Source organism: Vipera ursinii (assembly GCF_947247035.1).
Source record: "Vipera ursinii genome assembly, chromosome: 3".
In the NCBI taxonomy this organism is placed as follows: domain Eukaryota; kingdom Metazoa; phylum Chordata; class Lepidosauria; order Squamata; family Viperidae; genus Vipera; species Vipera ursinii.
Window position 1 is genome coordinate 22,231,027 of NC_139516.1, and position 27,983 is coordinate 22,259,009.

At 35.3% G+C, this 27,983-nt stretch overlaps 1 protein-coding gene across 9 annotated transcripts in view; it reads right to left on the reverse strand.

Annotated features, from left to right (window-relative positions):
- Positions 1 to 27,983, reverse strand: part of NCOA3 (nuclear receptor coactivator 3) — a 102,755-nt gene that overhangs the window by 8,716 nt on the left and 66,056 nt on the right. For 8 of the 9 annotated variants that reach the window (XR_014492020.1, XR_014492021.1, XM_083358793.1 and 5 more), the window contains 14 exons: positions 20,024 to 20,125; positions 19,138 to 19,310; positions 17,764 to 17,864; positions 15,175 to 15,349; positions 13,905 to 14,093; positions 13,670 to 13,771; positions 12,363 to 12,500; positions 11,557 to 11,704; positions 9,452 to 9,837; positions 8,308 to 9,164; positions 7,542 to 7,680; positions 7,027 to 7,221; positions 6,165 to 6,401; positions 4,009 to 4,135 (listed from right to left, as the gene is read on the reverse strand). Coding sequence is in view for 7 of the 9 variants with exons in the window: in XM_083358793.1 (XP_083214919.1) it covers positions 4,009 to 4,135; positions 6,165 to 6,401; positions 7,027 to 7,221; positions 7,542 to 7,680; positions 8,308 to 9,164; positions 9,452 to 9,837; positions 11,557 to 11,704; positions 12,363 to 12,500; positions 13,670 to 13,771; positions 13,905 to 14,093; positions 15,175 to 15,349; positions 17,764 to 17,864; positions 19,138 to 19,310; positions 20,024 to 20,115 (3,059 nt within the window). In the remaining 2 variants the exon portion in view is untranslated. Of the gene's footprint in view, positions 1 to 4,008; positions 4,136 to 6,164; positions 6,402 to 7,026; positions 7,222 to 7,541; positions 7,681 to 8,307; positions 9,165 to 9,451; positions 9,838 to 11,556; positions 11,705 to 12,362; positions 12,501 to 13,669; positions 13,772 to 13,904; positions 14,094 to 15,174; positions 15,350 to 17,763; positions 17,865 to 19,137; positions 19,311 to 20,023; positions 20,126 to 20,463; positions 20,637 to 27,983 lie in introns of those variants that run through there. The other variant, XM_083358790.1, reaches the window with a different exon arrangement.

The following is a 27,983-nucleotide window of genomic DNA, read 5'->3' on the forward strand; positions in this document are numbered from 1 at the left end:
AAAAAGGTCTCTCTAAACCAACCCACTGATTCAAACATAAGCATAAAGTATTATACAGTGAATGTATGCAAGATTGGCATATCCAGTTGTCCCACTGAATCACATTCCAGATTCTTTTTCGTGCTTATGATTTAATGTTAACTTGTCTGAGGTCAACCATATTGAACATACTCCCTTAAAAAAACTAATAACACCCTTCAGGATAACAAATGAACTTAAAGAAGCTGGACAGCAAAGCCCAATGGAACCATAATGTAGCTTTGCTCATCCCATCTTATTTAATTGTTAAGTGTTACACTTCAAAACAAAATGGTATATTCTTCTCTGCCCTATACTTTCAAACAATTTCCTTCCTTTTTGATGCTTTTAATTCTTTTAGCTAGCCAGCTGCCCTAAGTCCTGCTATGCTGTTTCATTGGGGGGTGGGGGGGAGAGTAATCCTGGTAGAGAGACAAAAGCAAAGGTGGCAAATGTATAATATCATAGTGTGTGAAAGAAAACAAAGATAAGCCATTCCTGCATTTTATTTATTAAAGACATTTATTTGGTTTCCTATCTCATATACAGGAGGCTTACATTAAAATTCTGCAATATAAAAATCCTCTAACCCTCTCCACTCCCACCCCTGAAGTGGCAGCAAGCATAATCATACCAGCCACGTGATCAGCTCTGTGACAATCTAGGGTCTTTAGGTCCACTGACAGAACCGTGTGTTCAGAGCCTTTGGAAAAATATCAGCGTGGGGGCTGTGTGTTAATCTTATCTCAGAGGGAATGATATTTCAGAAGGAGGGAGCCACCACAGAGAAGGACCTTCTTCTGGTTCCTACTAGATCTATTTCCCTGATAGGACATAATATATCTGGCCTTCTGACTAAGTAGATGTAACTGGAGAGAAGCAGTCCTTGAAATAACTTGGCCCCAACCCATTTTACCAAGAAAACTAGATGGATATACAGTACAAGATAAAATGATTAACCACATAGGACCAGATGGTGGATCCTTCAGGTCAGATGGCACAATATGCTACTGAAGAAAAGCTGAGATTTCCGGTTTCCCATCGGCGCCTCTGGACGCATGGAGGCCAACTCAGTCTTCAGCATCCGATTTCTTCACACTGGGGGATCCTGGAAAGGGTCGAAAGTCGCCCTGTTGGGGTGATGAGCGAGGAGGGGATCCCTGCTTAATCGCAGGAGGGCAGCAACCCTCCCACTTGATCCGGGGCAGCTCTCCAAACCGGCGGGAGAAAGACCAGCCATAGCAATATGGCTCATCATTTAGCTGCTGACAGCCGAAGTCAAAATTACTACCAAGCACCTTTAAAGCAACACGGATGAAACTGGGTGAGATCTGATCTTCTCTTTAAAACTCTAAATATCTTTCCTGCAAAAGCTGCCCTAAGTATTTTTCCCACTGTGAGGAGAGAGGGAAGGGAATTCCTACCCCACTCTCTAAGAACAGCGACTACCCAGGGGAAACAAAGCAATTATAAAAACAACTTTAATCTAATTTGATGCATATACTTTCGAAATTTGGGGACTAAAAAGTTTTCCTAAAAGTTTTCTTATACCTATTTCTACTGGATACACTGATTTTTATCTAAAAAGAAAAGAAATAAACTTTGAAAAACTATTATAAAAACAGGGGATTTAAAAAGTTTTAAACGGCATCAGTGACATCTTGTGGCGAAGTTTGGTATTACAACTTGTTAATGCTTAAAAGAGACTTCAGATAAAACTCTTTCGACCTTCAAACTCTGCTGTAAAGAGAACTTCTGGGCAGCATAACTGGCCTGCTTGAACTATGAATGTAAACCTTTACTGACTTTCAGAGTTATATGTGGAGAATTGTTTTGCTATCTCTTTATTTGAGGAACATTGGTTATTATATGAGATGATGAAATAACTTGGACTACAAAATTTTACTTAACAACTTCTACTATAACGACTACCTATAAACACGTGAAATAGAGGTCCCATACCTAGTTATAAAATTATTTTTAACATCTGATTTTAAAGTCCTCAACTTAACACATTATTAAGGAAATATTGATGAAGACCAGGAAAAGATCCTTTCCATTCCATGTTGAAAGCAATACATGAAACCATTCTTTCAGCTTCTGACAAAATAAGACCCAACATAAAAAAGAACAAAATCCCGGCTTAGATACACAAACCCAAATTTGGACTACAACCAAAGAACTAACAATGCAGAAGATAACAGAAGAAGTGGAACAATCAAATACTAAGACAGAGGACTCAATTGACCAACAAATACAGTTAATGGAAAATCCAGAAAAGGGAGTGACAACACTGAAAATGGACAAGAATTTCTATATAAATCAGAAGAAATTTGAGAAAGAAGAATCGATTGAATGGAAGATAAACATATCAGGACAATCATGGGGAATTGGAATAATAGGGAGACAATTTAATGAATACAAATGGGCTAGCCCAGGGGTAGGCAACCTTGGCTCTTTTATGACTCATGGACTTCAACTCCTAGAATTCCTGAGCCAGCCATGCCGTTAGCCTTTCCAAAAAAATGGCAACTAAATGGTCTCTCTTATTTCAAATAATATATATATAATAATAGAGGGAGATCTATTTGATGATCTAAAAGCACTGACAAGGAAGGCTAATTGGCAAAGGAAGAAAGCCAGAATAAGGCTGAAGAAAATTGGGGTTCTGATTTATTAGAGGGGATTTCATATTACTAATTAGAGGGTTAAAGAGAGAAGTCGTGATAAGGGGAATTTTGGTCATTAAATTTAAAATATTTGGAAACTAGTTGAAAATAAGGATTCTATTTGTTTCATATTTAAAAATTAGACCCAAAAGAAAAAAATATGAATATGTTTTATTTATTGATTAACCCATACAATATATATAATGGTTTTAATTTATTAAAGAGGATATTGTACTATTAATTAGATTATTTAATATGGTGGGAAATAGATAACTTTTAGAAAATAGAACAAGACTATATTCAAATAGATAAGATGTGTATTTTGAATATTAGATTCTATTATGAATTGAGATAAGGGAAACTTTGGTTACCTAAAGCCTAGGAAATTATAAATATCAAATGTTAAATTTTAATATTGATGGGAAACTAAAAATTGGGAAAAAATCAATAACAGGACATTGATTGTCTTTAAAGATTGAATGTAAAAGTAATTAAGATATGTATAAGCTAAAAAATTACTGATAAATGTAATAATGATATTTTTACTTAGTTGATATAAGAACTGTATTAGCTTAAATACAAGATAGTAGATATTAAAGGAAAAAGAGTAAATATTTGATGTAACTTGAGATTTGTACTAAAGATTTTTGTATGTTATTGAACTATTGATTAACCCAGCCACCACGTTGCTTTTTAAATACTTAGATGTAAAATTGGAAAATTAATAAAATATTATTTTTTAAAAAAAAGCTGAGAATCTTTCAAAGTTATAATTATGGGTATGATGAGGCTAGACAACAGCTTTCCAGATATCTAGTTGTTGATGTTATCATACAGGAAAGAAAAGCCAAAGTGGCAAAGGCAGAATTACAGTTGGAACATGGAAAGTTAAAAATGTGTGAATATGAGAACGCTCAAGCAGGTGAAGGAAGAAATGAACTACCCAATCAGGCATCAGTCAATTAAACACCAGCATCTCAGGTATTAGCAAATTAAAATGAACTGGAACTGGATACTTTCCATCAGAAAATCATACTATTTTCTACCCAGACCACAAAAACCAAAGAATGAATGGTACTACTTTCGTACTCAGTACGGTTATAGTAAATGACAAAATAATGTTAATTAAACTTCACAGACAGCTTTTAATAAGCTGGTTCAAATTCCAACCCCTAATGCAGAAGATGTGGTTATGGTCAAAGTAAATTTGAAATTAACAGAACATAAAAGCAATATTTGATGCTTTTTGGTTTGACCAAAATATTTTTCTTATTTGACTGTGACCAAACAACAAAATAATCAGCTAACTAGTCATTATTACCTGTCTTGCAAGCCTTGAGGTGCTTGTTCCATGGAGACTATGCTGTCAGGCCATACATTTGGCTGGTTAGGTGGTCCTGGATGTGCATAAGGACTCCCTCCCATTCCTACATTATTCTCATTTGTCCCTAAAAAAAGAAAGAAAGAAAATCCACGGTTGTTTCATTTGCAGGAGCAACAAATCTTGAACAGTAATGTAACCATATTTAAAAAATAGTAGTATACCGGGTGCACAATTATTAGGCAAGTGGGTATTTTGACCATCTCATTGTCATCAGGGCTTTTTTTCTCATAGAACGCTCAGAACGGAGTTCTGGCACCTTTTTTGGATGGAACCTTGTAGGGTAGGCAAGGCGGGTTGTATGACATGTGTGAGTTCCGGCACCTTTTTCTTTTACAAAAAAAGCACTGGTCATACATATTTTCCACTTCCAAGCTGCATAATGCTTAGTGGATATAAGCATATATCAGGTAATATGTATTTGTATAATAAGGGAGGGTGTGGCCTAAGAAGATCAACACCCTATATTAAAGGGTGCATAATTATTAAGCAGCTTCTTTTCCTCAGGCAAATTGGGCCAAAAAAGAGGTTTAACGGAGCTGAAAAGTCAAACATTGTAAAAAGTCTTTCAGAGGGATGCAGCACACTTGAAATTGCTAAGATATTGGGGCACAATCACAGAACCACCAAATGTTTTGTTTTGTTAACAGGGTCGTAAGAAACGTGTTGAGAAAAAAAATGCACATTAACTGCCAAAGATCTGAGAAGAATCAAACATGAAGCTACCAGGAACCCATTATCCTCCAGTGCTGTCATATTTCAGAATTGCAACCTACCTGGAGTGCCCAGAAGTACAAGGTGTCAGTGCTGAGAGAGATGGCCAAGGTAAACTTGACCATCATTGAACAAGACACATAAGTTGAAACGGCAAGACTGGGCCAAGAAATATCTGAAGACAGATTTTTCAAAGGTTTTATGGACTGATAAGATGATCAGACGGATGGGCCCATGGCTGGATCAGTAACGGGCACAGAGCTCCATTTCGACTCAGATTCCAGCAAGGTGGAGGTGGGGTACTGGTATGAACTGGTATTATTAAAGATGAGCTAGTTGGACCTTTGGGGGCTGAAGATGGACTCAAAATCAACTCCCAAACCTACTGCCAGTTTTTAGAAGACATTTTCTTCAAGCAGTGGTACAGGAAAACGTCTGCATCTTTTAAGAAGACCATGATTTTTATGCAGGACAATGCTCCATTGCATGCATCGAAGTACTCCACAGCATGGCTAGCCAGTAAAGGCCTTAAAGATGAAAAAATAATGACATGAACCCCTTCCTCACCTGACCTAAACCCTACTGAAAACTTGTGGGCCCTTCTTAAACAGGAGATTTATGGTGAAGGAAGACAGTACCTCTCTGAACAGTGTCTAGGAGGCTGTGGTTGCTGCTGCACAAAACACTGATCGTCAAAAGATCAAGAAACTGAGAGACTCCATGAATGGAAGACTTATGACTGTTACTGAAAACAAGTGCGGCTATAATGGTCACTGATTTTTTTTAAAAAAATGTTAGAAAAGTTTATTTCTATATTTCAAACTGTTTATTATTCTCACTTTAACAGATGCAAATAAATGAATGAGATGGGCAAATTTTAATTTTTCATTTAGTTGCATAATAATTCTGCACACTAATAGTTGATAGATAATTGTGCACACATAGATATTCTCCTAAGAAAGTCAAAACCTCACTTTTACTTTTTTAAATATTCAGGTTTGAGGTTTATTAACATTTTGGATTGACCAAGAGCATTGCAGTTGTTCAATAAGAAAATTAATCCTCCAAAATACAACTTGCCTAATAGTTGTGCACACAGCGTAGTTACTAATAAATAATTGAAGTTATATTCCTTTGAACACGGACAGTACAATATTGATTATGGCAGCATGTTTCATGAAGAAATTGATTTAGATATGAATCATAACAAGTCTCAAAGTTTGATCCAAACAGAAATGAGTAATAATGTCCAGAGTAAAGTACAAAAATATGCAAGTGCCAATGAATAGCTGGGAAAAATATGGAAGGGAAAGTGGGACTTAAGGTTGTGCCCAAGATCTGAAATACTAAGGGTTCAGTAAATAATAATTGTAATAACTCACTCATATGGATCATTTCCTGTTGGAGCATTGATCTGGTGCCAGGCATACTATTTGACCTCATGGGCAAGCCAGGCATGGATCCTCCCATGGAAGACCGAGCAAGAGAAGAACTGCAGTCTGACCCAGCCCTTGCCATTGAACCAGAAGCTGTAGGCTCCATCCTGTTCAGTTTTGAATTTTGTAGACTCCAATCACTTGCTGAATGCTGATTCACTGAGACGTTTCTGTTACATAACCCTGGAAGAATTGATATATTTAAAGCATTTTACTTTCATTACTGAAAAATACGGAATACAATTCACTTTGTTAAAGTAGGCATTTCTGCTCCTCCTCATATTCAGATTATAATTCTAGGCCAGAACTGAAAGTACTGTATATATTAAGGTATTTTCTTCCATCCTGGTATATATGGAAACTACAATTTACTGAAAATTTACCGATTTGGAAAAGACTACACAAGGGCTTTTCTGCCTCTGGATTCCAACTGTATTCACAACATATTAAAGTCAAGAAACTATTGTATAGGAGCATTTTTTGAGGTATGCAGCAATTTCCACCAGAAGAGCTAAACTTTTTAACGTGGGGATGTAACATGTGAACTTATATGGAATCCATCTTTCAGATTTTCTGTTCGCTTTTTTATCCACTCTACATTTATGCATCAAATATTTTAGGCTCTAAAGTACAGAACAGTCACGTCAATCATTTGTGGTTTCAAGTTTCAAAATTTGCAAACCAAACCAACCTACTGTTTACAATACTTGTTTGTTGAAGGATAGCAAATCATCTTTTGATCACACAGATACAGATTATTAAAATTTTGGAATACTGATTCAGGTAAAGACGGGAATTACAAACAAACCCATATTGGCTCCAAAATTTTCTTGACTTTCAATCATTCGTGGTCTCTCAGCCATCATATTTTGCTTCTGTAACATGGAATATGAACTGGCATTTCTCACTGATGAGACAGAATCCACCGATATAGGATTATCTAAAGATATGGCTCTGTTGAAAGGTGGGCGGATGGTCTGCCTAGACAGGGGACTTCTGACACCTATTGAAAAATTAAAATAGAATTGTAAATGCATCATCTGTAAAAATATTGTCTGAATGTGTATTCAGTTATTATTAAAGAAAGTATTAAAGAAATATAGTAAAATGCTCAAGAAGATCTTATATTCCAGTGTGAAATTAAATTAATACAATATTTCTCCTTCTCTGTGCACTTTCAACTCTATAAGGGTCAGGAAAATACAATATAACATAAAAAAAGGTAAAAACTTAACATTAAAAATGAACTACTATATTGATTTCACTGATTTATAAACATAAACTATTTTGTGAAATAAAATCAGTGCGCAAATAATTCCTTACCTATTAATGTATTTCCTTGACACAGAGGTAGCTTATTCCCCATACTAACTCCATTTGTAGGTACAGGATTATGGCAAAAATCTGAACTATTTAGATCACCCAAAATTGCATCTAAATTATCCACCAAATTGCCATTTATCTGCAAAACAACATTTTAAATAATTTAGGTTTCAAAATTTCTAGAACAGATTTTATAAGCTAGTATGGACTCAAAACATATGCCTCCAAGACTTAAAACAACAAAAACAAATGGACAAAATAAAATAAACACAGAGTATGTTTTTGTCTAGGAAGAATAAAAACAACTATTCTGTAACCTTATACACATAACCCATTTAAAGGATAACTCAGGGAAAAAAGAAACAGTAATTGCTTAGTTCATCATTTCATTTATTTAGCCTAATGGAATCATTTTAAAATATTTATTAAAATATTCAAACTTTTAAAATATTAACCACTAAGTTCTTTAAATCTTATAACTTAAAAGAGTTGTTCCAGAATAACTCCTACAGGAAGCCTCTTCAGAATTGGTCTCACCTGGAACTAGCCATGTAAAATCTAAAAACAAAGAAATTTGCTATTATATAACTGAGTTAAGAACTAAAGCTGAACAATGTAAGACAACTCCCTCTGGAGTTTTACTTGTCCATGGACTGTCAAAATTTTTAACAAGACACTGCTTATCAAATAAGTTTGTGGAATGAAACTAAGAGTAAAGAATTTTTTAACAGAAATTCTGCTTAACACTTGAATACTCATACTCTACCTCTTCTGTGGGTTCTGTTTTTATTTTCATCTCCTTTTCATTACTTGATGTAGGTATGGCTGAACTACAACACTGTCCCATCTTGGTATCCACAGTTTCAATTTTAGGTTTAACGTCTTTCAAAAGCGGCTCTTTTCCATCATCCTTATCAAGCAAGTATCTAAGCAGAGCATGATTCTCTTTCTTTTTAGGACTCATTTGTTCCTGTTTCACTACTTCTCCACAGGAAACTGTGTTAGTATCATGAAATGGATCTTTACCAGTAGCTTCAGCTGTGATTTTTGCTACTTCGGCTGGAGAATTACCATTTCGTAGCAACTTATGTAAAATCTTATGCTTCTCTTGCATATTTGATGAAGAAACTCCTCCAGATGTAGAAGATGAAACACCAGATGAAGGACTTGTAGCATTGTTAGAAGATTCTTTGCAGCTGGAATCCAAGGGTGAATTTGAAAGTGTTGAGTGTCCTCTCTCCTCTGAGGAACAGGTTAGCAATTGAAGAAGTTTTTTATGTCCTTTGCTTTCAGCTGGTCCCCTCTGATCAGCACCTTCAAGGCTCTCCTCTTTGCTATCTTTATTACTATTTGAGTCCCTGGTGTTTGACTGGCACATAGAGCTCTCCACTTGATTCTGCTCACAAAATATGCCAGGAGGGCTTTTTGACTCCTGACTTCCCATTTTGCTTTGCGCAGGAACATTCATATTTGGAGAACTGTCCAGTTTAGGACCTGGTGAAGAAAGTGTGGATAGGAGAGTTGTTCCAACTCCCTCACTAATGGCCTGAAGAGCGCTAAGTGAGCTGCTTGAAAAGTTGTTGCTGCTTGAATTGCTGACCGGTCCCATTGGAGAGTGTACACCTATAAAAAAAGTTCATACTTTAATAAACTATTTCATAGTTTATAGTTCATAAATACTTGAAATGTCTCAGGAAAAAAGGAAAACAATGCAGAACTGTTTTCCTTGCAAGGTTTCTCACAAGAGAATAATGATATAATTAATTTGAGTAAACTCAGTCTAGGTTTATGTTTCAATACATTACAGTAAATATTTTTAAAGACTGGGTTATAAATAAAAATAAAAAAGTAATACTCTGTAGATAAATGGGTATCTTATATTGAAATATTACTTAGAAAGCCACCTTTACCTGGTACAGGAGAAAACTGGTGTGAATTCACTTTTGGACTCCCACGATTCCTAGGCGATATCATTATATTTGGTTGACTGGCATTCAAGCCTGGGCTGCCATGTGGTGGACTGCTGATATTTAATCCATAATTATTTTGGTAAGGAAAAGACTGCATTCCTTGCCCAGAGTTCATTGATCCCATATTTCCTGGACCCCCATACCTAGCACCACTCATCTGCCCCATCATGTTAGGATCTCCCATGCCATAGTTTCTGTTTTGAAGAGGTACATTTTGCCCAGGTATCATATTCATAACACCTCCACATGAATTGGTGCTCATAGCTGTAGAAGCTCTTATGTTCTGTCCCACGGTATTAGGATTTGGTCGATACCCATTTTGTTCTCTGAAAAGTTGAACAAAGGGATACAATAAAATCAGACTCCAAATCCACTTTTCAATTTTGTTACAGTACACGCAGAAGAAAAATATACATGCGAACAATGTAATTCAATATCTCAACATTAATAAAAGAAAAAAGAAAGAAAAAACGTTTGGAAAAATATGGCATAACTCCCCCAAAATCACCAAGCTTCTTTCCTGTCCTTCTTAAAAATTAAAATTGATTACATATTGATAATCATTACAATATTTGGGTGGAGTGGGGTCTGATGTGATCAGAATGATCCTGCCTGCAGGGGAAAGGTTGTTATGGTTAGTAGTTACCACTTGGTGCCGAAGATAATGGATTGTTTTTCAGCATTATTTATTGTTTAATCTGTTTAATTTAAAAAATTGTTAAGGAAGTATAACAGGAAAGGACAAATACACTGGTATTAATTCAATAAAAGACTAATTGCAACTAATAAATCATTAATATGATTAATTTTTTAAATGGAAAAAGATCTACCGCCCTCCTGTTAGTCTTACTTGCCAGTCTGCTTGCCTGGATTCTAACCTCTTCCCATGTCACAGTCATGTGAAGTTTCATCTTATGAACCATGTACTCCTCAGATCACAACAGCAGCCAGGACGACCAGGATCGCCCTCACTAAGCAAGGCAGGCATATGACCTCATGTTTTATGACTGCATCACTTAGTGATGGAAATTCTGGTCCCAATTGCTATTGTTATCCAAGAACTATCTGTAACCTGTTTAAATGCTTTGGTGGTGTCTGTCTAAGTCCAAAAACTAAGAAATGATTAGAAAGCCTTCTAAGCAGTTTCCTCCTATTGTTCCTCATCTATAGACAGAAATGTTACCAAAGTAAAGCAACTACTTGCATCATCTGGGAGCTATTAAGGAATTGTCTTCATCACCCTTTTCCCCCCACACAAATCCTAAACTACACTGTGTCACTTCAATTAGTTCCATTAAAAACAAACCCTGATTATATTCTATGCCACAAATGACATATTATCCAAGCCAGCAATTTCAGGAAGTTCTGTTTTCAGAAAATGGTTAAGGAAGAAAATAAACACCTTTTCTTCTTCATTCCTGTCCTCTTGAGATTAGCTCAACTGAGCCTCAAATACTGCAGAAGCTCCAACATTTATGCCCACTGAAATAACACATAGGACTACCATTTTATTATCTTTAAGCAAAACCATAACAAAAAATAATTCCTTTGGAAGGTAATAAGTAACATTACTTATTTTGCCATGGAGCGAACCTACTTTCCATAAATTCAGCTGCTAATTCTTTTAATCACAAGATATGAACAAACTCAGTTGTTTACCTATCCATTTGGTGAACTAGCTACTAGGTTACAGCCAAAGCTATAACTCAGGGATAGAAATTTTCAATAAAAATCACCTGCATAATGAGTAATCATGAGCTGTACTCTGAAATAAGATACCATCTCATTTTTTTGTCATTCAGACAATATGTTAAAAAGAAACAGTGAATTCTCTAGCACGACTTATTTGATCATCTTGTTTTCCTGTCCTGGCTTACAAAACAGAAAACCAGTCTTACTTCATGAAAACCATCATCTGAATCTGAAATAGTTATTAGGCTATACAAACATGTCACATAGCAATGTTAATATCTCAACTTTTGCTCAAATAAGCATTTAACACAAGTTTATACTTTGGAAATCCTAAAATATAATTGCAATTTTACCGTTGAAGAAAGTGGGTAGAGATAAAACCATGTCGGTCATTGGTAACTGGATTTCGGAATAATTTACTTTTTGTTTGTGCTGTCACTATTGTTCCATCAGCTAAAGAGAACCGGTAGAGTGGAGTTTCAGCAATGCCTTGCATGTAAGCTGTTAAGAAAAACAGATTTTTATTAAAAGAGCACCTTCCTGTTTGTATTTCATGTTACAGAAACAGTGGCTTGCAAAGTAAGATAGATATTTTAAAAGATCAAGTTTGGTGTCTACAAAGTTGCGCTTAAAATGCATACACATTAAAGACAACAACAATAAAAATCTATATAGCTTGTGTGTGTGAATTTGTACGTTGCGGGAAATGTAAAAAAAGTAACAGAGCTAATTCTGTTTTGCCCAGGTTTCACTGTAATAATCATTACCTGCAGAAATATAGCCTCTCAATTGGAAGGCTCAGGATTTTATTAAAGCAAGCAGGAACTATTTGCATATGCCATCTCCCAGCAACCATTTTATGAACACAAAGCATCATGATACAGCAATGGGGAAATTCAGTGGCAGCAAGATAGCAAGCAAGATCTAAAAGAGTGTCTTAAGCTTGTCATCCCCTTAAGAATGGAAGAAAGGCTTATTTCTCTATCATACATGACATAATTAGACATCAGTTGATACTTATTTTTTTATGAAAATACCTGATCCATTTAGAACATCCAAGACAACAATTCACTGTATTTGTTTCAAATTGGCCCTAAAAATAAATATCCCCCTGTTTTTAAAATTAACCCCTCAACAGCTTTGAAATTCCAGATTTTACCTTCCTGATAGTGCCGCTTGTTTGACCAGGGCTGACCTTCATTTTGGCATAAAAACCTCTGAATGCATCGGCGGATTGTATCTTCAAATCCCGGTCTCATAGACCTTAAAGAATTTGTATCTATGTTAACAAGTTTACCTGCCAAATAGAAAAAGAAACTATTGGAAATTACCTTGATATATTTATACTTAATTAGCTGAATGCTGTGTGAGCAGAATTTATAGAAATAATATGCATTGCAATGTTATTAAAAAACAAAAGCATGGAACCTTAATTGAATAAAATACTGGAAACAAGTTGAGAATATCAACCAAATAAAAATTATTCATACTTTAATCTAAAAGAATGGAGGGACGTTGCAGTTCTGGGGAAAAGATAATTTAGGAGCAATATAGAACACAGTCATCTCTGAATGGGCCTTAGGTGAACTAGTTCATATAACCAGACAGACAGTTCATTCAAGGTTTGAAACAATTTCAGTTCAGCCAGAAAACAATAGGCAAATGCTGCAAACCATTGGCACTACAAGAAAAATATTCTGAAATATTAATTGGCTTGTAGGATCCAACCTTGTGCAGAATGCAGCAGTGCGAACAGTTAATGGTGCCAGTTAGTTGGCACATATAAAACCATTGCTCTGTGATATGTATTGGTTACCAGTTTGCTTCTGGGTGCAATTCAAGATGCTGTAGTCACCTTTAAAGACTTATATGATCTGGGCCAGGTTACTTATATGACCGTCTTATCATCTCATCGTTGTCTCAATGAAATCCAGCAGGAGGTGCATTCTGGGTACTGTTGGGCGAGTGGTGTGTGCTTAGCAGGGCCTTGAAAAAGTGCCTTTTCTGCCATCACACCTGTCCTCTGAAACATCATCTTTTGTAAGATTAGGCTGGCCCCCACCTTCATCGTTGCTTTAGTTTTTTTGGCAAAATTTCAGAAGTGATTTACCATTGCCTCTTTCCTAGACTTAAGGGACTGACTGACCCAATGCCACCCAACTAGCTTTGTGCCTAAGATAGGACTAAAATGCACATAATTTCCTGTTTTCTAACTTGATGGCCAAACCACTACACCAAGACAGCTCTCACTTTATTTTTATTTTATCTTATTTTAGCAATTGCACTTTTTATTTATTTTAAATTGTGTGACACCCAGACTTGTGTATGTCAGATGGACAACCATATAAATTGAATGAATTCATAAATAAATAATATGCTTGAGGGCAATTAGTAACATAAACCATGTTATTCCTACAGTTTGCATTAAACAATATATTTGATGGGTTTTTCAAGTAGAATTCTCACCTGAAAGATCATGCCTAGTAACAAAGCTCTCTGTGTTTGGGGAAAATACTCTCTCTATTGTAGAGATACGACGCGCGACACATATCATACAGGACTGCAAATCTGCAATAAAAAAATATTTTATGGCATACTTAAAATTATGTAAAATTGGTAGCATTTAGCCATTCAATGTGCAAGATATGCTGCAGTATAAATGAATGGAATACATTTAAATAAATGGATGATTTGCCATTACCTTCCCCTTCTTCTAGCATAGCTCTTGGTTGTGATAAAGCAAAACACTGCATGGTTTCAAATCTTTGATGTGATTCCTGACTGCTTCCTATATCTTCTAGAAGTTCATTTAATGGTTTCACCATCATGCGACAATTAAATGTATGACTTTTCTGTCTCGGTGCTTCGTTGGTCCAAGAAACTCCATTCACTTAAAAAAAAATTCTCATTAAATTGGTAGAAAACAAATGATGACTTTAATTCTGTATTTATCCAGCTACATTGGCTATTTAGAACTGAGGAGCTTAGGGTTAGAGCATCCTATTGTATGTAACATTTATGTACTGCCAAGAGTTATCCACAAAAGGAAAAAACCTAACTTAATGCATGGGATATCATATATCAGGCAGGCAAAAACCAAAATCAGTTATAAATCTATTAAAGATTTATCTATTAAAGGGTGGGAAAAGGTAGAGGACTCTTCTAATATCAACCATCAGTATTTGCAACGTGAACTTATTTATTTATATCTCACTTTTATAATTTTTACAAGTAACTCAAGGCTGCGAACATATCCAACACACTTTCCTCATCCTATTTCCCCACAACAATAATCCTGTGTGGTGAGTTGGGTTGACAGAAAACCTAACTCTAATAGAACTAATAATATTGGCCACAACTGACTTTGCATCTTTTCATACTTAATATTTTGTTATGATTAACATCATAATAAGCATCAAATTTACTTAAAACATTTTGATGGGGTAATAGACATCGATTACAAAAAATTAACAAATTTTGTTTGATATTATGTTCACTGAAGTTTGGTAAAAATGGAAGTCAGTATTTTAACAGAATCCAAACAATAGTATATTTTAAATAAACTGAACAGCAATACTTCAATTTTTATTAACAGAGAATAGCGTGTGTTTACTTACTGCATATATACTTTGTTTTTTCTATAACAGCTCAAGGCATTTTAACATGAAGGAATCCCCAAATTTTAACTTCACAACAACCCTGTGAAGTGGGCTGAGAAAATGTATATATGTGGGATAACCATTTAAATTACATAACTTCTTTTTCAAGAAGTTACAAAGACCCAAGCATAATTTGGCTAAATACTGAATTTTGCTGGAAAATGTTGATATTAAGGTACAAAGTGAATGAAAATTTGAAGACGTACTTTAAAGTTAATGCTATAGTTTAAAGTTAAATATAAAAGTTGTTTTTTAAGGAAAGGTCAATTTTTCACATTTCACATACCAAGTGATTATGAAAAGCTTTCTTACCTGCAGATTTGGGTAAATTTTTAAGAAAATCTTTTCGATCTTCCTCATGTAAGATACTGTAAACACTTGTATTAACCAGGTCCTCTTGTTTATATTGCAAATACTGAGTGACATTTTCAGATACAAATACAATGTTTCCATCCCTATTTACTACAAATAAGAAGCCATCTAATGCCTAGAAATAAAGTTATGGAAAGCTAGTATTAAGACATTTAAATACACATATATATTAACAGTTATTATGTACTGAAATAAACATCAATGTTGCTGAAGATGTTACCTAGTTTGGTAATGAAACATCAGCAAGAAAATAACTAAGCTCAGAGAGCACAAAGAACCCCACAGTTCACCCACAAGCTACAAATATTCTCTTCTATCAGTATTTTATAATCCTATAATTAGCAACACAACATCTATTGTATTCATTTATAATCCTATATTTCCATTATGTCTATACACAGCATATGCCTCCTAGTTGATAGGTTGTGGGCAAAATTATATTGGCTTACAACATAGTCTCTAGATTCTAGCTTGGATAGATTAGCAGCAACATCCTTGGAATAAAACTGGACTTCCATTATTCTTGAATGATGCTGGCCAAAATGTGCCAAAATAGATCAGTATTTGTCCTTATTTTTATCAGGAATGCTGCACTCTGGCATGAAAATGATTAGTCTATATCTTCTTTCTCTTTGTAATGTATTTTGAATATATGACATGAAAGCCTTGATTAATATCAAAGAGATAATGGGCAGCACAGGTCAGTATCTCTGGACCAGTCCAACCCATACAGAAGGCTGTACTATGCGGTGTAAAAGAAATAAACCTAAAAGGGCAGGGAATTAATGCATTAAAGAAAAAAATAGATAGGTTTCATATCTGTGAAACTAAGAAAAAAGAAAAGAATGGAACTGAGTGGAATAGTCTGATCCTGTGGTGTGAATATCTATAGGGAAGTGAATGCATAGGTTTAATTATGAATAAAAGAATGAAAAGGTACATCATGAAGTATCCATAAGTTATCATGGATGCTTATGACAGCTAAAATCCATAGATTGATAAAGATTGTATGTTACACTCCAGTGAATAGTGACAATGGGAAACTGGAGATGAGATTGGGGGAAAAATTGTGTAGCATTCTGAATGAATGTGATACAGGAGACTGGGTCATACATAGAGAATGAATGAGGATCAACATACATAAAGGAACAGCAAATGCTTTGAGATATATGGGATGATTCAGGATGTCATGGATGGATGGAGTTGATGAGGTCTCCATAAAGAAGATGATGAAAAGTTTAAAGGAAAAAGGGCTATATATAAGGCAGTATATGGATGTGATGAAAGGAACAATGTCTATAAAAACAAAACAAAAAAAGAATGAAGACATACAGGTCATCCACGACTTGCAAATGTCATTGAACCCAGAATTGCACAATGAATTACCACAGTTAAGTGAATGTGCTGGTCATTAAGCAAATCTGTTGTCTACTACAGGTGGATTTTTTTTTTTACCAGAAATTGGAAGTAAACACCGGTTTTCAGCAAAAAAAAAAAGAAAGTAATACATCTTGGTTGTGTGAAACCACAGCGGCTGTCAGAATTTTGAATCAAGGTCATAAGTTGTCTTTGGGAGTTCTATTGTAATTTGTACAGTTGCTAAGCAACCAGTTAGGTTCAGATCCATCTATATAATAAATTGTTTTGTGATAAATTAATTTTAACTATATCTATTCTTTTTCTCAACATATACTTTTCATTTAAATGAAATAAAGGGAGGTTGGCAGCTCAAAAATGCAAAAAAATAAATACACAAATTTAATTTAATTTAATTTAATTTAATAACATTTATATACCGCCCTTCTCCCTGAGGACTCAGGGCGGTTCACAGGGCAGAATAAAATAGCAAATACAAACATTAAAAAGAGATTAAACAATTGCCCTAGTTAAAACAATAGAAGTACAATTCTAAAAACCCCAAGATAAAATTAAAAGACCAAAGATAAAACAACCCCACCGATCCCCATCAGGCTAAGCCAGCTTGTACAAACAAAAATGTCTTGAGATCGCGACGAAAGGAGCGAAGATCGGGCGCCATCCGGAGCTCTACCGGTAGCTGATTCCACAGCTCCGGAGCGCCCACAGAGAAGGATCTCCCCCTGGGGGCCCCCTGGGGGCTGGTGAGAAACCCTCCCAGTTCAGTTAACATGGCAGCTATTGGACGAAATAGTAAGTCAGATCTTTGTTCATTTAACAGCCCATTTGATTTAATTAATGCATTTGATATAAAAATATATAAAATTGAGTCTGATTCATTTGATGAGTTCTTTGACTTATGATCCTAATGGCCAGGCTCCATTAGGTTCGTACCTTGAGGACTACCTGTACTCTTTTTCTGGGAATGGAGAAAGAATCTGAATTTTCACAGTTTTTGAACTGTAAAAATATTGAGAGCTGATATAATCTTCTGAACATAGCTATTTAATAACTACAAATATAGTAACAAACATAGAACTTTCTGCTGTGCTAACGACTCCACAGAATTAAGCTATTCTAACAATATTAACACTAACTAGCCTATATACTTGCCTGTAGGAGGAGTGGTCCCAGTGAATCTTTATCAATAACACCCTGTCCGGTTGAAGATACATCTGCCTTCTGAACATCATCATCACTAGATGCTGTTTTTCCTGAAATTAAAAAGCAAGTCTTGAAAAAGGTAATACTGTATATGTAAGCTTGCCACTGAATATATACAGATTTAACTGTTAATATTTATTATTAAAATGCTTAAAGATATTTAATGAGAATTTAAACTGCTGAAAAAAACAGTACCGAAACATATACAATATTAATCTTTATTCCATACTAAAGGAGAAAAGCTTCTTTGGAGATACAGAAAATATAAATGCAGCTTAACAATGACATTGTTTGATAATGAAATAAAAAATAATGGAGTCCCTGTGGATTTTATTCTGCTAGTCGTTATCGATTATAAGGGATGGTGCTCCCTTATAATTTCAAGGACATTGAATCAGCACTGCTTAAAGACATTTCTGTGGTCATGTGGCCAGCATGATATCATGGAGCGTTACCTTCCTACCAAAGTAGTACCTATTTATCTACTTGCATTTGCAAGCTTTCGAACTGCTAGCTTGGTAGGAGTGGGGCAAGATGGGAGCTCATTCCTCTTGTGGTGCTCAGGTTTGAACCTGGGCTGCTGGCTTTCCAGCCAACAAGCCCAGCATCCTAATTGCTGAACCACCACACCGCCCTTGATAATAAAGACTGGAGAAGTATTTAAATGAGAAAAAACAATCCAGAGTTGTGTTATGAAAGCTTGAAGTCTACATATTTCCTCCATGATCTTTTTATATTCTTTACTTTCTCTATCACAATAATAAAATGATTGTGGAAAAGACTTAAATTGTTCCTTCCAGCTCTTGATTCTATGGCAATATGACTTGGCTCTTCTATCATACATGCTAGTCCATGTATGATATGCCATACACTAAATAAATAAATAAACAAACAAACAAACAAACAAATAAAATGACTTGGATGTAACCAATCTGTTATTTTACTGATTCTTAACACAATGTAATAAATGTAAATTTATTATTCATTTGGTAAAACGTTAGTCAATCCTTCAATTATTTTATTTGCAGCATCCATGTTGTTAATGTTAGCTTAAGCCAGGGGTCTTCAAACTTGGCCCTTTTATGACTTGTGGACTTCAGATCCCAGAATTCCTCAGCCAGCATGCCTGGCTGAGGAATTCTGGTAGTTGAAGTCCACAAGTCATAAAAGGGCCAAGTTTGAAGATCCCTGGCTTAAGCAGTCAAATTTTTAACAGAAAATAAAATGTATCTCTTGTTTTAAAGCTAAAATCAGATTCATACCTACTGAAACATGACTTTTAGATAAAAGGGACTTTCTATATAGATTAAGAATCAGTCTTGCCTTGTTCCTTTATCTGACGTATCTGTCGAACTGTTTCCTTTAAAATTGCACATTTATCTGGCTTGACATTGAAATGATCAATGTCACTCAAATTAGCAGATATCAGTTCAGCCAATTCTTCAATATATTTACTTTCCTGCTCACGTCGCCGCTTTTCTCCACTACATACGAGACTTAAAAGAGAAAAAGATACAGAGGTTTTATGAAGTTAAGGCTTCTGGTCATACGATTTCCTTTTATAAAATGTATTAACCAAACTGCTAAATTTTTATTATCCTGGCCAAAGTATACACATAGTATAAATACATTAAATAACTTCAACTCAGTAAGTCACATCTAATCCTTTGGGAATGATAACACCCTCTTCCCCACTATGGCCACACTGATATTTCCCAGCTGGGTGTCAAGAGGCTGAATGCTACACTGTTTTTGAGGAAAACTTATTTCTGAGTAGGAACTTACAACTGTTTTTCAAGGTTGAATAAAAAATCAATACAGGAATGCAAATGATGGGGGGAGAGGAGAGGAGGGAAGAGGAGAGGAAGGGAGATCTGCTACTGGCTTTTCTCAACTCTCAGTTTGCTTCAACTGTCTACTATATAATCCTTGATTACCCTTGAAGAATCAAGTCCTTGACAGAAAAATGACTGCCTGGTCCTACTCTATTGAATTAAACAACGTGGACCTGATTTAAATACTTAATAATCTGTTCTTCCTCCTAAATAATTTATTTCTTGCAATAGCATTTGTTTACCTCATTTTAATCCTTTAAGTATGCTATCAACTAAACTCTAAATATTAACTCAATTTTAAATTCTGAAATTACCACACGTTTTTGTAAATGTTCTATAGTCACAATATTTTAAAAAACATGGAAATACTTTACCCTGATCCTGTGATATCACACGGTTTGCGTTTTCTTGAGTCACTGTTCATACTGTCCAAGATGTTCTCTCCTAATCCACTCATTCTGATCATGCATCAGCAGCTGAAGGAATACAGTAATCACGTTTAAAATTTTGCTTAAGAAGAAAAGGTAAACCATTCAAAAAAACATTCCAGAATGACATGATTGTGAACAACTAATGATCACGTACTTTAATGGCTTTCAGTTTATTCATCCACTGATGTTTTAAAACTCAACTTTAAAACTCAAAGAAGTCAGTGAGATTTTCAAACTTCAGTGTTATCAATGTGCTATGGTACACATTTGTTTGACTGCTGAACTCTTAAATAGGTGTGTAGGTCCAGTTTCTATTTAAACAGTATAGACAATCTGAAACCAAATTGGTAAAATGAAGCACAGCAGTTCATTGGGAAACTGACCTATATGCCCATGAACAGGCAAGCATTTCTGAATGGAATCCACCTGGATTTCTGCTATTTGGAAAAGAACACCTGATTTATTTCACTCATATTTCAAATATTTTAGTTGCAAACATAGATAGAATACAGAATAGCAAGTTGGAAAGGATCCTGGAGGTCTTCTAGTCCAAACCCCTGCTCAAGGAGAAGACCCTATATCAGTGATGGCAAACCTTTTAGAAACCGAGTGCCCAAACTGCAAGCCAAAACCCACTTATGTATCGTCGGGTGCCCATTGGCTGGGTGTGGCCCATTGTGTGGGCATGGCTGCAGTGGTAACAGGAGACTGGGTGGGAGTAAAAAGTTCCATCAGTCAATTCCAACTTTGCGACATCTTTTTTTGATTAATTGAACCTTTTTTTTTTTTGCACACGGCGGCGGAGGCCTAAAGCGAAAAGGTTTTATAAAACCCAGCTGAAGGCCTAGGACTGGTGTGACAGCGCGTGTGCTCATAGAGAGGGCTCTGCGTGCCACCTGTGGCACACGTGCCATAGGTTCGCCACCACGGCCCTATATCATTCCAGAGAAATGTTGTCGAAACTCTTTCTAAATACCTCCAGTGATGGAACATCGACAACTTCTGTAGGCAAACTATTCCTCAGATTTATTGTGGATAATTATGTGTGGCATTTCTTGCTGACATTTTTCTTTGCAATGTTATATAAAGTTGTTCTAATAAATTAGGTTTAAAAATAATTGATACACACAACCATCAGGATTTTTTTTAAGAAAAACAAATTGTGAGTCCCATTCATGCCACTAGATGGCAGATCAACATTAAAGAACTAGACAACTGCCATTTAAAATGATTGAAAACAATTAAAGGGCAGCTTTTTCAATGAAAAGGCAAAATTAAGTATCTTGGTCATGCAAAAAAACACATGTCGGCTGTATTAGAGCATCAGCTTACGCTTTTTATGTGGCCAGTTATGTCTCATATGCATGACTTTTTATAACAAAACTCAAACCTTGAAGCAGAAGTTCAGATGGCAGTATTTGTTTCTCACAAAACTCCATTTCTAAAGAGGCACATATTTTTATAGCACTAAACACTGTCAGGGAGAGACAGGAAGTACCAAAAAAAAACCCAAGATAAAGGGGCTTAGAAAAGCTCAGGAAATATGAAGACAAATAAATACATCAAAAACCCACAAGCATTTTACTACGCCGAATAAACTGCCCCAATATCTTTTTTAAAAAGTCACATTTTGTATACCATTTCTCTAAACATGAAACAATATTAGCACTATAACGAGCTCCTAAACAAAAAGCTTTTTCAGCTTGGACAACAATAACTTTCTCAGAAGGAAAATGTACAGTGAACATTGCCTTTGAAAATTATATGGTTCAATTGTTAATAACAGAAAATTAGTCCATCTCCTCTATATTATACTAAGCTTTTTTCTCTTTCTTTGAAATATACTTAAAGGAGGAGAACATTTAAATAAAAGTTAGTAACTGTGATTCTACCTGTTTCTCATAGTAATTGTTAAGTCTGAAATAAAGAACATCTTACAAGAAACTAGACCACTGTACAATACCTTTAAATAAAAGAAAGCTGACAGTCTTACCCTAGCAACAGTGCTGTCCCATCTTATATCATTTTCCTTTTTTTTTGCAATGTAATGTAATTATGCCATCAGTTTGCCTAAGAAGACCCTATGCTGAAAATGTTTAATGACATTAACTCCTTTGTGCTGCAAGATACTGTCACTACAATGCCAATTAGCCAAAGCGTTATTAATGCAAAAAATATTCATTAAAAATACTACAATAAAGTTAGCTTACAGAAATACGGATATGATTCCTTCATTTTTTTTTCCTGCATGTGTTTGGAATTGTCATGACTTTTAACTAGGTAAAACAGTGCATCATATGACAACCATTTTTAATCAAAGTATCTCAAATTGGCTAACTTACAGAACATGCCCAAAATCCAGGTGCCATGGATAAGTTTTAACTGCTTAAGTGCTACTGGTTGCTGCTAGACTGGTCTTCATTTTCAACATTCCCTGACAGTTTCCCAGCCAGTCTTGCAATCCCTCATTCTCTGCCCCCCCCCAGCAGCCATTTATCTGCAGGAAGGGAAGGGAAGGGAAGGGAAGGGAAGATTTCTGGTGCTCCCTGCCAACTTTCCACAAGAAATGGAGAAGCTTTTTTTGCCCACCCATGGTCATTCTGTTTCTTTGTATAGGTTAAAAAAAACTTAAACAATAACCCAATGAAGTATGGGTTATCCAGATTTTTAAAAATAAAGTTTGCATAATTTTAGTATTTCATGCAAATATGAAAGCACCATTCTCATTTATTCCAGATTTCAAACTATTTCATTAAACAAAAGGTCTCTTTAGAATAATTCCAGCATTCTAGTTCTCATATGTATATTTCAGGTAACATTATGGATCTCAGCAGACAAATCAATTTTGGGGCTACCCTGAAATCTACTGTGCATCTTTCAATAAGAAAGAGCAGTGTGGAGCTGCTTACCACTTTAAATGTTCTTTCCTGTGCTTTAGAATGACAGAATTTCTGGAAATAAAAACATTACTGATATAAAAAAGAACTTTTTGAATTTAAAGCAAAGATTTTGATTCATTAGATTACAAAAGAGAATGGTTAAAGATTTATTTATTCATTTATTCAATTTGTAGAGCCACCCATCTCAAACCAGGGAGTTTTTCTGTGGTCGATTCAGATGAAATGAGAATTACTCTTCTTGAAAAATGTGGCAACAACATAGCACTCTGATGCAGCGACAGCATGGCATTCAAAAAGTTCAGTTCAGCTAAGAAAAAAAGCTGCAGAAGTACTGATTTTCATGTTTCCCCCCCCCCAAACTTGTGATCTCTTTAATAGACTGGTGAAATATAAAACCCCTTAGAAATCCTTTTACATTGTGCAATTTAAGAAAGTTGCAATTTTACAGAAACATGTTCTTTCACATGAAAAAGATTTCTGCAAAAGATGGATTGATCGAGTACCGTATATATTATTAGTAGAGGTAGTCCTTGACTTAAAACAGTTCATTTTGTTACCATTCACAGTTACAACAATACTGAAAAAGGTGACTTAGGATCATTTTTCACACTTGTTGCAGTATCACCATGGTCATGTGATCAAAATTCAGATCCTTGGCAACTGACTCATATTTAGGACCTGATCATTTTTTTGCAACCTTCTGAAAAGCAAAGTCAATGTGGAATCCAAATTCACTTAACAACCATATTACTAATTTAACAACTACAGTGATTCACTGCAGATAGTCGAGGACTATCTTTATAAGAGAAAATATAATTTATTATTATTAACTGATGTGCATGGCATCTTTCAATAAAAGGTACTTTGAAAAAGGCATTTTTCTCGCAGTACTCTTCACTGATGATATTCCAAACACAAATGAGTTCGGTATCAGTCCCTGTGATTTAAGGGTTCGCACATAACTCTTGTTTCTGGAATAGTTTCCAGAAGAGGCACAAGACTGAGGCAATATTTCTAGTTCTTCTTGCTCCATGTGATTCTGTGGACTTATTTGCAGTATATCACTGTCTCACTCAAATGGTACACAATGACTGCATACACTGTTGAGAGACTTCAAGTTCTCAATTTAAGCTTTAAAATAATCTTTAGAACGGTGTTGAAGATACCGCTTCAGTATTTACGTCTAATCTTAATATTTAATCCCCAATCAAAGGCAGCACATAATAAAAATAGACCAGAATGCAGAATAAAAAGAGGCCAGGGCAAAAAGGTAGTTCTTAATTTCTATGATTATTTAAAGCTGATGCATTTGGAATAACTTGCTGAAATTTTCAGACAGAATTGAGATCAAATTTTGCTAGATGGAAAAACCTAAAAATTGTTGAATTGATCTTGCTACAAAAGAAAGTTCCTTAATTCTCCAAGGTAAAGTTTAGCAGCTGGCAAACTCCTTCTCCTAAACGGAAAGCACAACAGTTCAAGATATAATAATAACTGTCTTGTGGCATTTCAAATGTGGACTAGTTTATTTTTAGTGTCATTTTTTTAAAAATGTGCTTCACTGGATGTATTAGACTAATGAGATAATCAGAAAAAATGCTTCCAGTACAAAAATAAATAAATAAATAAATGACACTATGGAATGGAACCATAGGAAATCTGTCACCACAATAGGTGTGCAATCCATTATTTTACAAATAGGAAACTCAGGAACACTGTCTCTTTGAGGGGAAAAAATTCCTAATTCAAATTTCAGTTCTACTTTGAACTTTCCAAATTGTCTTAAAACCATTCATTGCCTCTCAGGTCCCAAATCTACTTCAAAATCTAGAACTAATATTGAAATTTAATATTGAAGGGTTACTAAAATGTAGCCTGCTGGAACCGGGATTCAAAATATTTCAACCCATAAAGATTATACTGAGTTATTCCAGTAGTACACACGCCTTCTTCTTCAGGTGAGCTGGGCTAAAAACAGACTCAACAAGTTTGCCCAGAAAAGGCTGGCAGGGAGGCGGAGCCCACATTGATGCACAAATGAGGCTGCAACCAGTCACATACCAACTATACTGCTTGAACAGAGCAAGGAAGCATTTCTACACAAAGAGGTATCTGGGCTTAACTTCCTGGGTTTTATTTTGTTACAGTAATTTCTTTGCCTCTTATACCAAGAGATGATGATGATGATGATGATGATGATGATGATGACACAACAAAACCACAACCTCTTAGGAACAGGTTAAAAATAGAGAATACATACTCCCACCCCCACCCCCCAAAAAAGCATTATTATGGGAACATAATGGAACATAATGGAGCTGAGAGAAGATATTTTATCTGCCCTAATATACATGAAAAATATTTATGACTTCTAGAAAGATTAATGTGTACTTTGTTTTGACCATCACCATTATATTATCATTGCCATAATATTTACTGGTATTCCCTTATTAAATTTCCATATTTTCCAATGTGGCTCTGATGAAAACATTTTTGTCATTGTAAACTTTTGCCCATACAGCTGCCCTGCACATGCTTTGGCACTGCTCCCATGTTTACATCCATGATGGGCAGCTTATTTTAACACACTTAGGTAGACAATAAATGGAAGAAATTGCACAGAATGTGCGTCCCTGGGTGTTTTCTTTTGTTGGAGGGTTCATCTTAAATTTACTAGGGCTGTGCCAGGTGATCACGTCCAATAGTCTTCTAAAGTCTTGGTAAATTTTATTCATAGGAGAGGTATCACCCAAATTATTTTAGCAGATCACAGCAACTATATGAACACATGGAACCCAGGAGTAATATATAAAATTCTAAATACTCAAAAACTGATCATCACAGTACAAAGTAAGAACGTTAGAAAACCAGACCAGTATATAGGGGTTGGTGGGATGCTTTAAAATACTCATCAATTTGTCTTACTATAAATTAATATTCGGTACAGTCTTACTCAAATTATACTCTGCTTGATCATTTGCAATGTAACATTCATAGTTGCTACCTAGCAGGATCCAGACTTATAGGATCTGCATCAGAGCTTGTGATAAAACAGATTGGACTATCTTTCTCCCCTAATGAGGTATAATTTTCATATTATTGGCTTTCCTTTAAAGATCTAATGCCAATCATATAGCTGGCTGGAGAAGGTCTAGGGGTGACATGATAGCAGTGTTCCAATATCTCAGGGGTTGCCACAAAGGAGAGGGAATCAAGCTATTCTCCAAAGCACCTGAAGGCAGACAAGAAGCAACGGATGGAAACTAACCAAAGAAAGAAACAACCTAGGACTAAGGAAAAATTTCCTGGCAGTTAGAACAATTAATCAGTGGAACAACCTGCCTCCAGAAGTAGTGAATGCTCCAAAATTGGAAGTTTTTAAGAAGAGACTGGCAGCCATTTGTTTGAAATGGTATAGGGTTTCCTGCCTGAGCAGAGGGTTGGACTAGAAGACCTCCAAGGTCCCTTCCAACCCTATATTATTATTATTATTATTATTATTATTATTATTATTATTATTATTATTATTATTATTATTATTATTATTATTATTATTATACCACTACTACTACTTTGGGCCATTCACTTTCTCTTGGCTCAACCCACCTCACAGAGCTGTTGTGGAGAAAATAGGAGGAGGAAGGAGTATCAGATATGTTCATCCTCTTGAGTTATTTATAAAAATAATGGCAGGATTGATTGATGAAATAAATAAATGAAATATAGTGACTCTTAAAAGTTAGTCCTCCTTTTTGGCATTCTTAGCCAATGAATGAACTATAAAGACCGACATATGTACTGTATCTTCTCAACTGAGATATATTGTAGTTACTGCTTTCCTCAATATCAGATTATTTGTATTGCTGAGTTTGGGCAACAGGAACAAAAGCAGGAATTCATAGCATTTCTAATGCAGATCTTTTAAAAATAATTAAGTGTCTGAAACATGATAGTGATAGTTAGGGCAGCCATACAAGGTAAATGTTTATTATTGTGCCTATTTGTGGTATGGGTATGTAACTCAGCCTCTTGATATGCTAGACTGAAATAGGAGATTCAAGATGCAGTCCAAAATTATACCACAAATAAAATTTAAAAAGGACTAGAGCTGCTTCTGGTAAATGCAAAGCTGTTTTCTTTTCTCTTATTTCCTGTATGTGGAGGTGTTCTTCGTGTTAGGGTGATTTGATATATAGCTGCTCAAGAATTAGTTTTTCTTGTGTAAAGAACAGTATTATCAAGATGTGGAGGTTTTAGCAGTTACTACACAGCATCACGTGGGGTGAGGATTGGAATTAGATCAAGTAGCATTTCTTAATTAAAGAAAGGAAAGGAAAATATTTATTCAACTTATATCAAGCTTCTCTCCCAAGATTATATTCCAAACCATTACCAGGCAGACAGGAGACTAAGGCTAAAGCTGAAATTGAAGTTTGAAGCAGTGATAAGCTCAGCCATGTCCATGGGGGAGGGGATTCCAGTCAACCACCTACTGGACCTGTCAATCATTGCCCTATATATACATGAATGTATCCGCATGAAAGGAACAGTTTAGAAAATCTGCTTTGTATATAGACATTTTCAGGTTTATATTCTATCCTTCCAGAAAAAATAGGAGAGACTTGCTTGAGCAAGGGGTTCTGTTATTCTGTTCTATTCTGACTTCCAAATTAAACTCTAGTGAGTGCTCCCATTTTAGCATAGAAAATACTGAGCTAAATAAAGAGTGACCTGATCAGTACAAGGCAGCTATTTTATTTTACATATTATGAGTTGCCAAACATATGAAAAAGATACTGATAAAAAAATCAATAGCGCATATACAAGAAAACTGGACACATGTGCAAAGTCATTGCTGTTAAGCGTACCCGTTACATCTTATCATGAAGCTGCCCACCAAAATCCTGCAAATTTTCATGATTGTGCCTCTTGAAACATTTGCTGAGAGAAACATGCCACACTTGTAGGTTTCTAATAGGAGACCAACTAAAGCAGAAAGTAAA